At 32.5% G+C, this 16,301-nt stretch overlaps 1 protein-coding gene across 2 annotated transcripts in view; it reads right to left on the bottom strand.

Moving 5' to 3' along the window:
- The window catches only part of LOC105224301 (homeotic protein ocelliless), a 49,377-nt gene that overhangs the window by 3,524 nt on the left and 29,552 nt on the right, over positions 1 to 16,301 (bottom strand). For both annotated transcript variants that reach the window (XM_011202351.4, XM_011202350.4), the window contains exon 3: positions 15,281 to 15,435. In XM_011202351.4, coding sequence (XP_011200653.2) covers positions 15,281 to 15,435 — 155 coding nt within the window. The remainder of the gene's footprint in view (positions 1 to 15,280; positions 15,436 to 16,301) is intronic.

The following is a 16,301-nucleotide window of genomic DNA, read 5'->3' as shown; positions in this document are numbered from 1 at the left end:
GAAAATAGTTTGTAATTAAATATTTTTTTAATTACAGATTTTTTTAAATTTCGAAAACACTTTTTAAATTAATTAATTACAAATTGTAAAAAATATTTAAAACGGTTTTCGAAATTTAAAAAATTATTTCAGAAATTTTTCAAAACTGTTTTCGAAATTTTGTTGCAACACTTTTGTTTAATTTTAAAAATATTATTTTAAAATCAGCGAGTTTCTAATATATATTTTTTTAATATTTGTGCTAACTTAATTTTTGAAAATGGTTTCCAACATTTTTTGCAAGTTTTCATTGATTTTTTTTGTAATAATATTAAAAAAAAATTGGATATTTTCTACAAATTTTAATTAAGTTTAATTTAATTTAATTTAATTTAAATTTTTATAATTAATTTTTTTGTTATTATTGTTGTAACTAAATTTCGAAAATAGATTTTAAGCTGTAAATTTTGACTCTTTTATATAATATTGTATAAAGAAAAAAGATATTTTTAATTTTTTTTAGTTAAAAAAGTATATATATTTAAACAAATATTGCCAAATTTCAAAATCATTTTTCTTTAAAAATTTTTACTCGCTTAATGCTCGCTCACACACAGCTAAAATAATTAAAATCCGCAAAATATCAATTTAACGGTTTCCATTGCCGCATTTCGCTGACAAAAGCAAAGAACAGCAACGCAGAAAAACAAAAAATCAAAACTTGAAAGCAAATTACAGTTATGCAATTCTAAAATTCAATTTCATTGCTGATTAAACGATTTCAAAAGTGACTACTTTCAAGTAAACGAAGCTAAACGCAAATTTAACTGCGGAAATATGGCTGAGAACAACGACGAACACAGAAGGGTGGCACCCTCACATACACACACACACACACGCATTCAAAGCAGCGCATACGAAGCCCTTTATAAAAAGTGAAATCAAAATCAATGCATTACACTTGACAATGGCACGCCAACTCAAAGAAAACTGTAATATAATTCGCATTTCAACGTTTCGCCTTTGTCAGCGGTGTTCCAGAGGGTGAGGTGAGTGAGTGGGTGAGGAGAGTGGTTGAGGTGAGTGGGTGGAAAAGTGAATGGTGACGCTGTTGATGAGATGCGAGCAATTTGCGAGCCTTTTTAGTGTATAACGGAGTTGTTGTTGTTGCTGCTTTAGTTGCTGTTGTTGTTTTTGTCACTCGCGTTGTTGTTGTTGTACTTTAAACAAATTTTATGCGGCAACAATGCATGAAAATGTGCTGTGGTGGGGCGTTAAGAGGGTAATGAAATTTGATACGCCTTGTTTAATGCGTTTTCCATCTCCCCTCCGCATTATATACACGTACAACGGTAATCTTGCGGCGAACACACAGACACACAATGTCAAATAAAACGCCCTCAATTATTTTACCGATTTCAATGAAATGCTCGAGTGAACACGACGTGATAAAAAGTCCTGTTGAGGGGGTGTAGTGGACTGTGGTGGGCTGTGGTGTGAGGTGAGTAGAGTTAAAGTAACGGTTGGCGTTCCTGTGGCAAGCACACTGCCAGCCAGCAAGTGTTAACTTCACAAGGCCGGGTGATAATGTGCATATAAATGTTTGTGTGTGTGTGTGTGTGTATGTGTCAGTGTATATATATATAGCTTGTAGAATGCTTGAGTTGTGGGTAGTGTAAGTGTTGCACTCATTTCCTTCCTCAAGTAGCGGTTGCTGGGTGGGAGTGCTTGATAAATTCGGTTGTTTACCAATGCTAACCATTAGCAGGCGTCAATAAGTGTATGTGTGTGTGAATGTTTATAAGGAAGTGTGTGCCTTGGCGTTGTAAAGTAGACCAAAATCACTGAAATAATATTGGTAAACGAATATGGTCGTTCACACACACATATATACATACATATATATAATTATATACAAACACACAAACATACATACATATAATACAATCAAGCAAGTTGAAAGCACGGCTGTTTGCCTCAACAAGAGGATTTCAAGCGTTGGCTCTGTTTAAGCGCTCATTTATTCATGATATGTATGCATGTATGTATGTGTGTAGGCGGTGAATGCTTGAGAACCGGGCGTGTGGTCAGAAAACGTTAGCGGCAGCGTCTAAATCAGTCACAAGGACACTTTTCTCTATGGTTTTTGTACCCAGAACCACGAGTTATGTCCTTCTACCTATTAATCTTCAAACTAGACTCTCAGTTTTCTAGATCTTGAATTGATATTTTGTATACATTCTTTTTCCGCCAAGAAGCTACTCATTTGTCGGAATCAGCGATATCGGACCATCATGCGATATAGTTGCCATACAAACTGACTGTTAAAAATCAAGTCCTTATATGGAAAATGTGCTTATTTAACAAGATATCTCCACGAAATGTGGCACAGATTATTATCCAAATAAATGCTTTAAACACCGAAAAAATCATTCAAATCGGACCACTATAGCATATAGCTGTCATACAAACTGATCGCTCAAAATCAAGTCCTTGTATGGAAAATATTTTTATTTGCCGTTATATATCCATGAAATTTAGCATAGGTTATTTTCTAAGGTAACGCTAGCAACTCCCAAGAATTTGTGCAGATCGGACCATTATAGCATATAACGGCCATATAAATTTACCCATCAAAATCGAGTTAATTATCTCTTTTTACCTATTTATGCTATACGAAATGCAAAAAATGCAGCTGTGTAGGGTATTATCGCTTCGTTGTAACCAAAGTTAAAGCTTTTCTTGTTTTTTCACTCCACAGAGCTATTTTTTGAAGCTCCTGCGTCAGCTCTCCTTTGGCATAACAAATAAGGATAAGTGAATGCCGCCGCCTGCCGACTGTTACCGAAGTTAATGGGATGTTGAGGCAGCAAGTCGAGAGGGTGCAAATAAATGTGTGGGCGTGGGTGGGGTGTGCGCACTCAACAATATAATCGAGTCAATTTTCTTAAGCACGCGCTCAACCAAACACACACAAGCACACAGCAATATACACATACACTTGCTGCGTTGGTGGGCACATTTTTATCCTTTAGCCGTGAGCTGATTGAATAACTTCATCAATGGGCTGCGAACAAGTTGGTGTTTGGCGTTTGTCGGCTTGTTTCCTCGCTTGCTTATTTGTTTGTGTTGCGGCGTGGCGTGGCATACACACGCGCGTGACTTTTTGCACTTGCTCGTGGCACTGCTGCGGCCAGCGGCGCCGGCGTTGCAATCAAAACACTTTTTATGCGCCTTCTTCGCTAGAGTGCCGTTATAATTTATTCATTAATGCCATTTCCGTTTGGTTGACGGTCTCTGCTGTTTGCTGCTTAACACTTGACGCCGAGGAGAGTGCCCACCACATTGTTGTGTTGTTGTTGGCTTTTCGTCCTTTTTTATTATAGTTGCGTTAACACTAACAACAATGCCACTCGCACTAAATAAATAAACACAGTGGCAACAAAGTGTTGTGCACACTCCACACACATTTTCGACACTCTGCGGTGGCTAATGGACAAATATGTGAGAGTGTGTGCGTGTGTACTGTACACAAGTGCCAAGCAATGCAAAGTGCTGCTGCATTTTGATACATTGTTGGGGGTGTGGAAATGTTAATTGGTGTGGGAAAATGACAAAATGACGAGTTGTTGATGGAATTTTCTTTTTTTTTGCTTTTTAAAAGTGTTGTTATTATTATTTTTGAATAAAAGAGAGTTTTTTTATTTAATTTTAAATGAATTTTTTAGTGTATTAGTACTATTAGTAATGTTTTTTGGCTTCCATATGATAAAAATCGCTGTTATCAGAATTGCCAATCTAACAGCATTGAACTTCTAATTTTTATTTTCGTAAAAATTTTGTGTGAAAAAAAATGTAAATCTTGCTTTAATAAATATTTTTTCTCCAAAAAATCAGAAATTTAAAGTCTTACGGTACATTTTGTTTACGATTTTAAAATAATTTGAAATTTTTAAATTTAGTTTTAATAACTATTTTTTTTAATTTTTCTTTTAACTGGAAATATTTAAAACAAAAAAATATATAATAATTAAAAAAAAAAAAATCCAAATTAATGAAATTCCTTAAACGCAATTTTTTATAGCAAAAATACAATTTTTAAAATTTCATAATTTTTTATAGCAAAAATTAAAATTTTTATGATCTTGCAATATTTATTCATTGATAATTTTTAAATTATAACTAATATTTTTTTTAATTTTTCTTTCTAGAATTTTTTTTTTTTAATTGGCAAAAAAATTAATTTAAAATTTTATGTATCAAATTTTTTTATTAATATTCCTTTAATTGTGAATTGTTTCGTTAATAATTTTTTTTAGAATATTCTTTTTTTTAACTAAATGTTTTTTAAAATTTAAAAAATTTTTTAATTGTAAAACATCTTATTGTTGATCTTTTATGAAAAAAAAAATATTTATTTATCAAATTAAACAAAAAAAATTTCAAAGTTACAGAATTTTTTTATAATTTTTGAAGCTAAAAATTTTTTTTAATTGCAAAAAATTCAAAACAATTTTTTATTTTCATAAAAAATTCCGAAATTGAAAATTGATTTTAATATTTTTTTTGCAACAAAAAAATCTCAAATGAATTATGTAATGCTCATTATATTTGTCTTCTGTATTTCCTTTCAGAAGTCATAAAAAATTATTTAAGAGTGTTATGCAACTGCTAATGACAAACACAACAATGAGCACAATACAACAAAATAAATTTAATTGCGAAAATAGAAAAAATAATTTTCTAACAATTATAACAAAAGCTTGCAATTAAAAGCACGAAGTGTTTGTGGCGTCAATAGAAGCTGGCTACACAAGCGGGTCTTACTGAGATACATACAAATACATATACATATACACATCTTTAGTTTGTTTTCTTGCAACAAAGCATTTCACAATTATCGCATTACGCACTCGTGTTGTGCAAACAGCAAACACATACATACATATATGTACATTCAACTAAATATGAAGTGTTGCTAAGTGACATAAGCAACAAGAAAACGCAAAGGAAGTGATGAATAGCGACTTTAATCGTCAATGGTGTGCCATAATGTTCAACAGACAATTTTCACAAACAGCGGAAAACAAAGAAAAGCTTTCGCATGCATTGTGGCAGAAGCGCGTGATGCGTAAGGAAACAAGAAATGTTGCAAAACGACAATAAATAACAATTTTATGTAATATGTGGCGAACTGAATTGAAAAAAATAACAAAAAAATATGTTTTTTGTTTTGTTTTTTTTTTTTTTCTTTTTGTAAAAGTACAAAGCGCTGAGAAAGCAAAAGGAAATAATTGCTCAAAATAAAATCGAAAAAGCGCGAAATTGTGTGAAAGCAAAAGAATTAAAAAGAAAATGCACAACAAATGAGCATAAATTGGGAAGTGATGTAAAAAGTTGCAGCAAATAACAAATTTCAATTAACAGTAAAATCAATTATAAATAAAATTATATTTCAAAAAAAAATTAAAAATAACGGAAGCAAGGAAGACAGTCCAAAAAGCACACAATTAATAATAATAAACGCTAAGCCAATTAATTACGCTGACGACACACCAAATTTGTGACAACGCGACGCAAAGTGATGGAAATAATTTACAAATTGTGGTCGCAACAACTACAAATACATAGCCACAACAGCCAATGTACACACAGAGTAAATTTGAAATGAAAAAAAAAATGAAAAATAAAAATCAGAAATTACAAAATTTAAAGGTGTTGGATATTTTCGAGCAAGCGTGCAACGCAATGAGCGGAGTCAGTGAGCGAAAATTTTTAATCCGCAGTGAGAAAATTAAAACGGGAAACAGCTGCAATGCTGACAAAATGTACACCGTTATTTATATAAATACATAAACACACATACATTCGTATGTATTTGTGTGTGTGTTTGTAAATAACGTTGCGTTGACAGTGGTGCATGTGCAGCGAGTAAATGCGTAGCAGCCTTACAGGCGCACAAACAAAAGAGTTGCGCTAAGCGTACCAACACATGTACACACACTCTTATATGCATAAAATGCTTAAATGCAGTTATAAATTGAAAATATTATAGTTGAATGGAAATTATAGAAATGCCGCGTGTAGGGTGACAAGCCATTGAAGCGTGGCAGCGACAATTTTACAAAACAAGAACAATAATAACAAGCAAAAACGTTTGTTTTGGTTGAAAAGTAGCGAAAATACCCTACACAAATAAAAATTTTCTATATAAGAACTTCATTTCGATTATTCGGTTTGTATGACAGCTATATGCTATAGTTGTTCGATCGGGAAAATTTGTTCGGAAATTGTAACATTTGCTTCCAACAATAATATGTGCCAAATTTCATGAAGATATCTCATCAAATACAAAACTTTTCCATACAAGAACTTGGCTTCGTTTATTCAGTTTATATGGCAGCTATGTGTTATAGTGCTCCGATCTGAATTATTTGTTCTTAGATTGTACCGTTACTTTGAGCAATAATTTGTGCCGAATTTCGAGAAGATGGCTTGTCAAATAAAAAAGTTTTCCATATAAAAACTTGATTTCGGTTATGCGGTTGTAGGGCAGCTATATGCTATAGCGGTCCGATCTGAACGATTTCTTTGGAGATTATACCATCACTTAGGACAATAATCTGTGCCAAATTTCGTGAATATATTTCATCAAATAAACAAGTTTTCCTTATAAAAATTAGATTTTGATCGTTCAGTTTGTATGGCAGCTATACGCTATAGTAGTCCGATATCAATAATTTCTTCGGAGATTGTGCAGTTAACTTAGATAATAAACTGTGCCAAATTTTATGATGATATCCTTTCAAATAAAAAAGTTTTCCATACAAGCACTTTATTCTAATTGTTCAGTTTGTATGGCAGCTATATGTTATAATGGTCCGATAACGGCAATTCCGACAAATGAGCAGCTTTTTAAGGAGAAAAGAACGTGCGCAAAATTTTGTATCAATATCTCAAAAACTGCGAGACTAGTTCGCGTATATCTAGACAAACCTACAAACCCTGTTCAGGGTATAAAAATGCAAGAAAAATCAAAATGGTAGGCGCTCTAGGCATACATAGCACACATACACAAACATTATATGCGGAGTTTCAAATTGAATCTATATAAAATGCCGTTCGTGCCACCGTTGCTTGGTTGGTCGCTGGCTGGCTCGTTGGGTCGGTTTTATCAGCGCCTGACGGTTAAATTTGATTTATGACCAGGCGTCACAGCATCCAGCCGAGGCCTCGATGTGTGCCACCCCTAGCACGCGTAAACCATCTAGAAATTCATATTCATACCGTTATTAGGCGGCTGTATAGTCAAATACAAATACAAAGGTTACGGTACTAGAATGTATACATATACAATACATAATATGTATGTATGTATATAAAATATGTATGTACGTGTATTTGTGCGATTGGGCAGGGCGTAAATGTTTGCGCTGCGCTGGTGCAGATAAGCTGTGGAAAATTATTACATTATTTGTATTGGTCGCCAGAGTCACACGACACATTTGTATGCGGGCAACAGCAGCAACAAGAACCGTTGCATTCGGAATACCGTCGTTCAGGCGTTCAGATTTCATTTCGCACAATAAATATCACGCTCATGTCAGTTGCTTTTTTTCCACCTTTCTAATTTTGCCCAAATTGTGCACCCGCCCTATCAATTGTGGCAGCCAACAACAACTACAACAGGACATGTGTGTGTGTGTTAGATATGTATGCATGTAGGTGTGCTGTGCAATGAAAGGAATAAAAGTTTACTTTGATTTGCGGATTTTGTGCGCAATGCGGAGGCAAATGCTTACATGTACATATGTGTGTGTTCGTGACGATGGTTGTGTGCTGCTTTTAGGTTGGCAAGATGAATATCATTCAATTAATATTACAGTAACGATTTGTGTTATTATTTATTGGTGTGTGCGCGGCTTGGCGGCTGCGGTCTGATAGAGTCATAAGTATGTACATAAGCGCACATATAGTATATACTATACGTATTTATGTACATACATATATACCACATGTAAGTAATAGTGAGTTTTTGCTATGCACTAAATATTCTGCGAGGGGTTGCTTTTGATGGTGGGAATGGTTTTTATGAATATGATTTTCGAAAATAAAGTAAAATGCACGCGCAGACATGCCCCATAAATATTCATGAATCGCATAAATAATGTTTCAATTTCGTATGCGCGTAGCAATTGGATCAGAAAGGTGAAATATGCAGGATTTATAATTTATAAATATGTATGTATGTATATCGAAAATTTAAAAAAAATGTTAAATTTATATTTTCAAAGATAAAATTATTTTTTTATTTAAAAAAAATTAAAAAATAAAATAAATTTAAAATTCTATGTATCCAATTTTTTTATTAATTATAATTTTTACATTAATAATTTTTTTAATTATATGATCTTTTCGTAAAAAAAAAACAGAAAGTACGAAAAATAATATTTATTAATTAAGAATATTTTGGAATCATTTCTTTATGAAAAAATCAGCAATAAGATTTTTTACGAAACCAAAGTATATATTTATTTGGAAGTATTAAAAATCTACAATCTGCAAAAAAAATTTTAATGATTTTGACCAAATTTGAGTGTTTTAGCGAGTGTTTGTTGGTAGACTCTATATTTTTACACCGTTATTATATAATACATATATTTTCCTCAATTGTTTGCGCATTATTCTACACTATGTATTTTATAAAGATGAAGGTATATTTTTTCACCTTTTAATTTTTTTTACTTAAATTTATATCCTCAAATATTGTCAATCTCGTTCACCTCCCATTGTCTGCAACATACGGCTATCCTTCTCTATTAATAACCATAGGGAGGAGTTATGAATACTTGCAGTTATTGGCAGCGCCTCATGGTAGAAAGAGATAGACTAAGTTCGTAAAAGTAAATAATCGCAAATTAGTGATCAGCGAGTTAGAAGTATGTGACATAAGATCCACATAAGTCTGTTGAAGTGAGTTGTAAGTAATTTCTGGCACGCCGATAACTTCAGCTAGAATTTTTGCTAAGTTATTAATTCTATTGATCTAAGTATTGTTAAAAAGTTTGAATTTCCATCAGAAGAAAAATTTATGGGTCGATATTGTTTATCTAAAATATTCATATGTTTCACATACATACATAATAATTAGGATTTTATGTGTATGTACATATATTTCGAATATAATTAATAGGGACGATAAGTATGATTTTCAGATTTGTGTATATAAACTAAATATGTATAGCGTCATTTAAAAATTTGGAACTCTAGTATGGTAGGCGAAAAAGTCTTTTCGTATTTTGTCAATAGATGTCCTTGCAGTCGTATATCTCCAGTGCTACCAATCACATTGTGTCATATCATACAGTGTTGGAAAGGTGAGATTTTAAGCTTCATTTAAGCCAAAAAAAATTGAAGAACTTTGCTATATTTGAAAATTTTTATACAAAAAGGGGAAAAATGCCACGCAAGGCCACCAATGAAATTTTTGAAGTTGAAGTTTGGTTAGAAATACGAAAATCCTTTTTAGACTTCGCAATATTTTCATTTGTTTACAACAAACTCCTATGAAAAATATTATTTTGTGAATTAAAATGTCTCAGTTAATGAACTGAAAATATTCGTTTTCTGTATATTCTCTTGAAACTATGCCATTTATTAATTTTTTTTTCGTATAAAATGTTGATTGTTTTTTTTTGTGTTTTTTCTTTTCCTAAATAATAAAATCCTAATTAATAATAAATATAATTTTTTAGATTTATGAATCAATCTTCTTCTTCTTAATTGGCGTAGACACCGCTTACGCGATTATAGCCGAGTTATGAATCAATATTCAATTAAAGTATCCTTTCTGAATTTCCTATTAAATCCTTTGAGCATTTCTACCTAACACTTTCGAACAGATTTCGGCTTAAAGTCGCCGCTCAGTGCAAAAATAAAAGAATCATAATTATCCTTCTGACTTCTGCAGTTAAGAGATTGTCGAAAAATTATTAACTCTATCCGAATAGAGCTGAAGACAATAGGAGAATAATGTGGGTGCTGCAGTACACAACGGTTTGCTAAATGGCTATTTAAATTTCTACTTCAGGGACAATTCTTTGCAGTAAAGGATAAAATTAACGGGTGTAGCACGAGTTTCTCGCATTCATAGAATTTCAACATAACTAAAATGAAGACATTTCAATGTAAAGCGTACTTTTGTCCCTCAAACACTGGACAAGCGCTTTGCGGTTGAAGGTGCTTTTGTGCACCGTCGTCGTCGATTGGCGGCGCGTCAAGGCCAATGTCTCACGTCGGCCGCGTGCCTGTCAACCAAACGGCCAGCGTGCCGGCGCGAGTACAGGTACAAAGGTGCGCTGCATGCAGACAGTAACTGATATGTATGCATTTGACAGCGTGGCGCGGTAATTCAATATTTTTCTAGCAATGTGCACGCAAAATGCGCGCAGAACGAACGGTAAATGAAGCAAAAAGAAAGCAAAAACAAGAAAAACATGAAGAAAAAAAGTATAGCACAGCCAAAGTCACTTGCAGTCAACGCGTTTAAGGAAAATCGCGCGTATGTGTGTGTGTGTGTGCGAAGGGAAAAATGAGAAATTGTAGCCAAAACGCAGGCAGCGGATACCTTAGAAAAAACCAGCGCAAACGTATTGATTTTTAGTGTAGGAATGCAGAAAGCAAACAAAAAGACAAAAAACAATTTGCTGTTGTAACTGATAATTGTAGACGCACGTTGGTATGCATGTTGCATAAATAGATATGCGCATACATACACATTTGTGTGTGTGTTATTTGTAGAAATGCCTCAAAAGTGAAAAAATAAAATCAACTACAATAGGGGGCGTCTGTCTGCTGTCCACCTCCACATGTCGTGTCATTTTTCACTTGTTCCTGCCACGTTCTCGCCGCACACATACATACATAAACACATGCAGACACATGTGTTAAAAAAACTTATGTTTAGTAATATATACAATTACTGGTGGCATGAATGATCCCCGCATACACCACCCCGTCGCGCGTACGTGCTCAAGGCAGCAAGTCAAGCGCCTTAGAAGGCTTCCTTTGGAGGCGCAACGTGCTGCAGACGTACAAGTAAAAGAAATAAAAGCGCAAGCAGTGGAAGAAAAAGAAGAACAGCAGCGGTGTTGTGGAAATGTGAAATTGCAATTGTCATTAGTGGCCAATATGTAGCGACCATACACATATGCAGTTTTTGTATTGTTGTTGTTGTTATTATATGTATGTATGTATATGCATGCATTTGTTTGTTTGCTGCCTTTTTGCTTGTATTCAATGTTACGTCCTTAAATTACACAAAATCAATACTTGCAATTTTTTTCTTGTTCTTATTGTTTATGAATTGGCGCGATTTTTGCATGTGACTGCAATGTGTTTTATAATGTTTTTGCAAAGTAGAGTTTTTATTGAGTATAATTTTTTTGCTATACAAATTTGCTGTTCTATAGAAATTCGAAAAAAATCAAATTTCGATAAAAATTAAATTTAAATAATTTAAATTTTTTTGCATCGCAAAAATTTTTCAACTATTTCTTTAATTAATTTCTAGTTATTTTGTATTAAAATAATTTGGAGTTTTTGATTTTTTAATTATTTTCTTAGCAATTTTCACTCCAGATATTTTTTCTTATTTTTTTGTTGTATTTATTTTTTAAAATTCACTTTTTATTATTATAAGTTTTATATTATTTTCGCACTTACATATAAAAAAATTTGTTTTTTATTTTTTTAACTATTTTTTAAAATTTATTAATATTTTTTTATAATTTCTTAAGTTCTCATTTTATTATTATATTTTTTTTTTAAATCTATTATACATACATTTTTTATTCTATTTATTTAATACTATTATACATATATTTTTTTAAATTTTATTATTATATTTTTTTTTATTGTTTTTAAAATCTTTTTTATAATATTTTCTCATTTTTTTATAATTATACATATATATTTTTTTAAATTTCTAATTTTTTAAATGTATATTTTTTATTATTTTTGCATGTACATATGTACATTTAAAAAAATGTTTCTTTATTTTTTATAACTATTCTTGAAATTTTTAAATATTTTTTTATAATTTCCCAAGTTCAAATTTTATAATTTTATTTTTTTTATTTTAATTATTTTTTGTTTATTAAAAATATTAATATTGCTTTATTATTTTTTTTAATTCATGTTTTAGATAACTTTTTTTTGCAATTTCGTATCAATAATTTTTAGTTTTTTTATTTTATAATAATAAATTATTTTTATTTTAAAATTTTCAATTTTTACTTATTATTATTATAACAATATTTTTTTTTAATTTATTTATAATTATTTTATTAAATTTATCTAGTATTTTTTTTAAATATTTAATTTTTTTTATTCTTTACATTATTATTTTTTTATGGTTTAATTTGCTATTTTTTATGTTTACTGTTGTAAGTATTTTTTATTGTTGTTTTTTTTTGATTTTGTAAATTTTTTTATTGAATTTTGATTTTTTTTTATTCATTTGTAATTTTTTATTTTTACAGTTTAAATTATTATTTTTTTTAAATCTTATTTTTTATTTGAAAATTTTCGGTCCTCAAATTCCGTGCCGTTTTTCACTGCCAGCTGTATTGACATAAAGCATTTGTCAGCTAAGCAGTAAATCACGCTAACAAAATCAACAAACTTCCTATCTGTCCGTCCATCTAACTCTGATTGCAACTCACTCGACGGTGTCAACTTCTTGTTGCACGTTTGCTGATCGTTTGTTTGCTTTAGTCTGCTCACAATAACGGCAATATTTTGCATGTCATTCAACCGGCAGCAAGCAAGTTCAAATAACACCAACAACAACAACAATCTACAAACCTAACAACACAGCTCAGTTGACATCTCAATTTTCAGTTAATGATATTTCGTTATTTCCCAAGGTTTACAACAACAAGAACAGCAGAAATTTCAATAGATATCGTTGCAGCAAAAATAGCATTCAATTACAGCGCCAGCACACGCACACAAGCGCACATTTTCACATAGTTATGATTGGCCCCAGGCTATGCTAACGTGCCAGCGTTCTAAGGTTGCATGCAACATGAGTTGGGAAGCGTGCAAATTCTAAGATTCTGCATTTTTGTGACAGCCTGCCGTTGTGTTGATAATCAATTTTATTTCTTCAGCAAACAATAGCTGCACACAGACATACATATGTATGTACGAGTATGTACATGCTACAAGCGTATAGAGATGCTTGTTGTGGGACGCCGAGAATTTTGCTCTTTTTCGGTTGCATAATTTCGTATTTGTTTTCTGCATTTTTCCGCTTGTTTGTTGGAGCCAAAGGCGAAAATTTGCCAGCACCCATTTGGCTATACTTTACACCATAATGTGATATATCAATAATAGAGATTCATATACACAAACATATGTATAACGGTGACAATTACGCCAATGGTAAACAAATAAATTATGTAAAGGTACACAATATGAAATATGGGTTTGTATGTGTATGTAATGTAGCAAACAAAGACAAATAGTTGCCGAAATCACAGCAAACACGCCTAAATAAATAGACGAGCAGCCGGAAATGGCGGAAGTAACAACATAATTTTGTGGCGTTGTTTGCGTAGAGAAATCGTTAAATTGACATGACGTGGGGTTTATACATTCAAGGGGTGTGCGGAGCAGTGCAGAGGTCATGGAGAGCATAGAGACATTAGTCGTGTGACAATTTATTGCAAAATCAATGCATTTATGACGCATTACACTGGGAGAAATGGGATATGGAAATTTAATAAAGTTCTTAAAAATTTATTTTTTTCGTTTAAAAAAATTATGCCCTTTGAAACCCACAATTCAGACTGACAAAATATTAGAAAAAAAATATTAAATTAAAAAAAAAATTATAAATTCCTAAAATGTTACTATAAGTTTTTCAAAATGGAACTTTTAATTTACCCTCCCAAATTTTTCTTCGTTCGCATATCGCTTGTTGCAGCACATCACTTAGTTCGAAGTACCAAAAACAGCCAAAAGTAAAAGCGTCACTTCCTCATTGCAAAATCTCGTACTTTAGTATTTCTGCTCATAACTCATCAAGCCAAATACATAGTAAACTACAACAACAAACGCTTGCATTTTCCGCTCTGTGTACCATTGCTATTATTGTGAGCGAAAATTTGTCAACGCGCCCGTCTAAACAACTAAACAAACAAGCCCAAAAATGAAATGAAAACAAGCAAACCGAACGACACGAATGCGCAGAGATACTCTCTCACACGCATATAAAAACATATGTACGCACGCAAATGGACCGAGAGGGTTGGCTGTCACACGAAAGTAGGCAGGAAAATATGTCATCACACAAAATGAAATGCAAAAACGAGAAAAAAATGATTTCACGACGCTATTGTCAACGATGCCAGCGAAGATTTTCCTTAGCTGTCAGTCAATTTGTAGCTTTCGGCTACCGAATACCAAAAAAGGCAGTGGCACAAATCGCATTTACCCCGCAAACAAGCCGACAGCCACGCTGTTATAAATACATGTGTGTGTATACAAGCAATGTTTGCACAGCAGGATATGCAGCGACATTTAGCTGCTGCTGCAACACAACTAGTCAAGAGCCGACTGAAGGGCGGCTAGGGAAGAGTTGAACTCCATATATGTATGTATGTATGTATGTATTTGCATGAGTATGAATCTATGTATGTTAACCGCCTGAAGCCAGCCAACGTTTGCTAGCACAAAAATGTGCGGTGCGCAAGTTTCCCAGTTTGTCTTGTTTACCCAATGGATTTTCCGGATTTTTGACATTAACGTAATTGTCGGAAATTATTTGCTCTTCGGTACGCAGAAGGCAAAATGCTTTACAAATGAATAATTATCATGCCTCTGCCTTTGAATTACACAAATATATAGCGCTATAAATACGCACAAAGTCGTTAGATTATGACATTAACTGCTTGCCGGCAGACGTTGTCTGCTTTTAGGCGCATACCAGTGTGAAGTCGTATAACACCCGCTAAAAGCTAATATGTAGTTAGATATTAGTGGCACATATGTTTTTATGCTTCAAATCTTCGGATGCATGCACTTGCCGGCATTATTTGCTCTTACATACACACATACATATCTACATATGTGTTTATTTGCTGGTATCTATATTTGCTTTTGTCGGTGTGACTGCACAGCAGTTGAATTACTTTTGCGCTCAACTTACTGTGAGCTTACATTAATGGAAATAAATATATTTACATATGTAAGTTATGTGTGTTTGTCTTTTATTTGTGCTTTGTTTGCTTACCTGTACTCTGGATTCGGGTAGATTGATCTTCAGCGCCACTTCCTCTCGCATGAATATGTCCGGATAGCGTGTTTTACCAAATAGCGCTTCCAATACGTCCAATTGGGCGCGTGTAAATGTGGTTCTTTCGCGTCTCTGCTTTCTTGTATTCACACCTGTGGACGAGTACGATTAGTAATGCTGCTCAAGTGCAAAAAATTTGCCTAAATTTGCGTTGAAATGTGTCAAGGAATGCGTTTACATACATATATTTTGCTATTTACATTAGGGTAGCTAGCTTTTGGATAAAAAATATTGAAAAAATAAATATATCTAAAAAGAGCTGAAGTTAAGAAGAAAATATTTTCCTACAGATATTACATTTATGTAGGAAAGTACGCTTTATTTCTTCAACATTTAATGCTACCTATATGGAGATTTAGGTTATACAAGGTTTGAGGTTATACATAATTTATCTCAAAAAAAGAAATACTATTAACTACGGCTGCACCGAAGCTTAAGTTTTTTCTACTGGTGCATTTCTTCTAGCAAAAAAGTGTATAAAGAGAACTTTGTGTTGATTTTGATTGATAAGTTTGTATGACAACTATATGTTATAGTTGTTCGATCTGAACAATACCTTTGAACATTATAACGCTGTCTTGCACAATAACCTATGCCAAATTTTGTGAAGATATGTTCGCAAAATAAAGAAGTTTTCATTATAAAGACTTGAGGTTTATCGATAAGTTTGTATGACAACTATATGCTATAGTCATCTGATCTGAATAATTTATTCAGAGTTTGTTTCGTTGCTCTAGACAATAATCTGTGCAAAATTTCGTGATGATATCCTGTCAAATAAAAAAGTTTTCCATACAAAGACTTCATTTTAATGGGTCAGTTTGTATGGCAGCTATATGATATAGTGGTTCGATCTAAGTATTTTATTCAGATATGGTAGCAATACTTTTGAAAGTAATCTATGCAGAATTTCGTGAAAATCGATTGTCGTGTAAAAAAGTTTTCTATACATGGACTT

This window comes from Bactrocera dorsalis, chromosome 4 (genome assembly GCF_023373825.1).
Source record: "Bactrocera dorsalis isolate Fly_Bdor chromosome 4, ASM2337382v1, whole genome shotgun sequence".
Classification (NCBI taxonomy): Eukaryota; Metazoa; Arthropoda; class Insecta; order Diptera; family Tephritidae; genus Bactrocera; species Bactrocera dorsalis.
The sequence above is the reverse complement of the archived record's forward strand: the minus strand, read 5'-3'. Positions and strand labels throughout refer to the sequence as shown.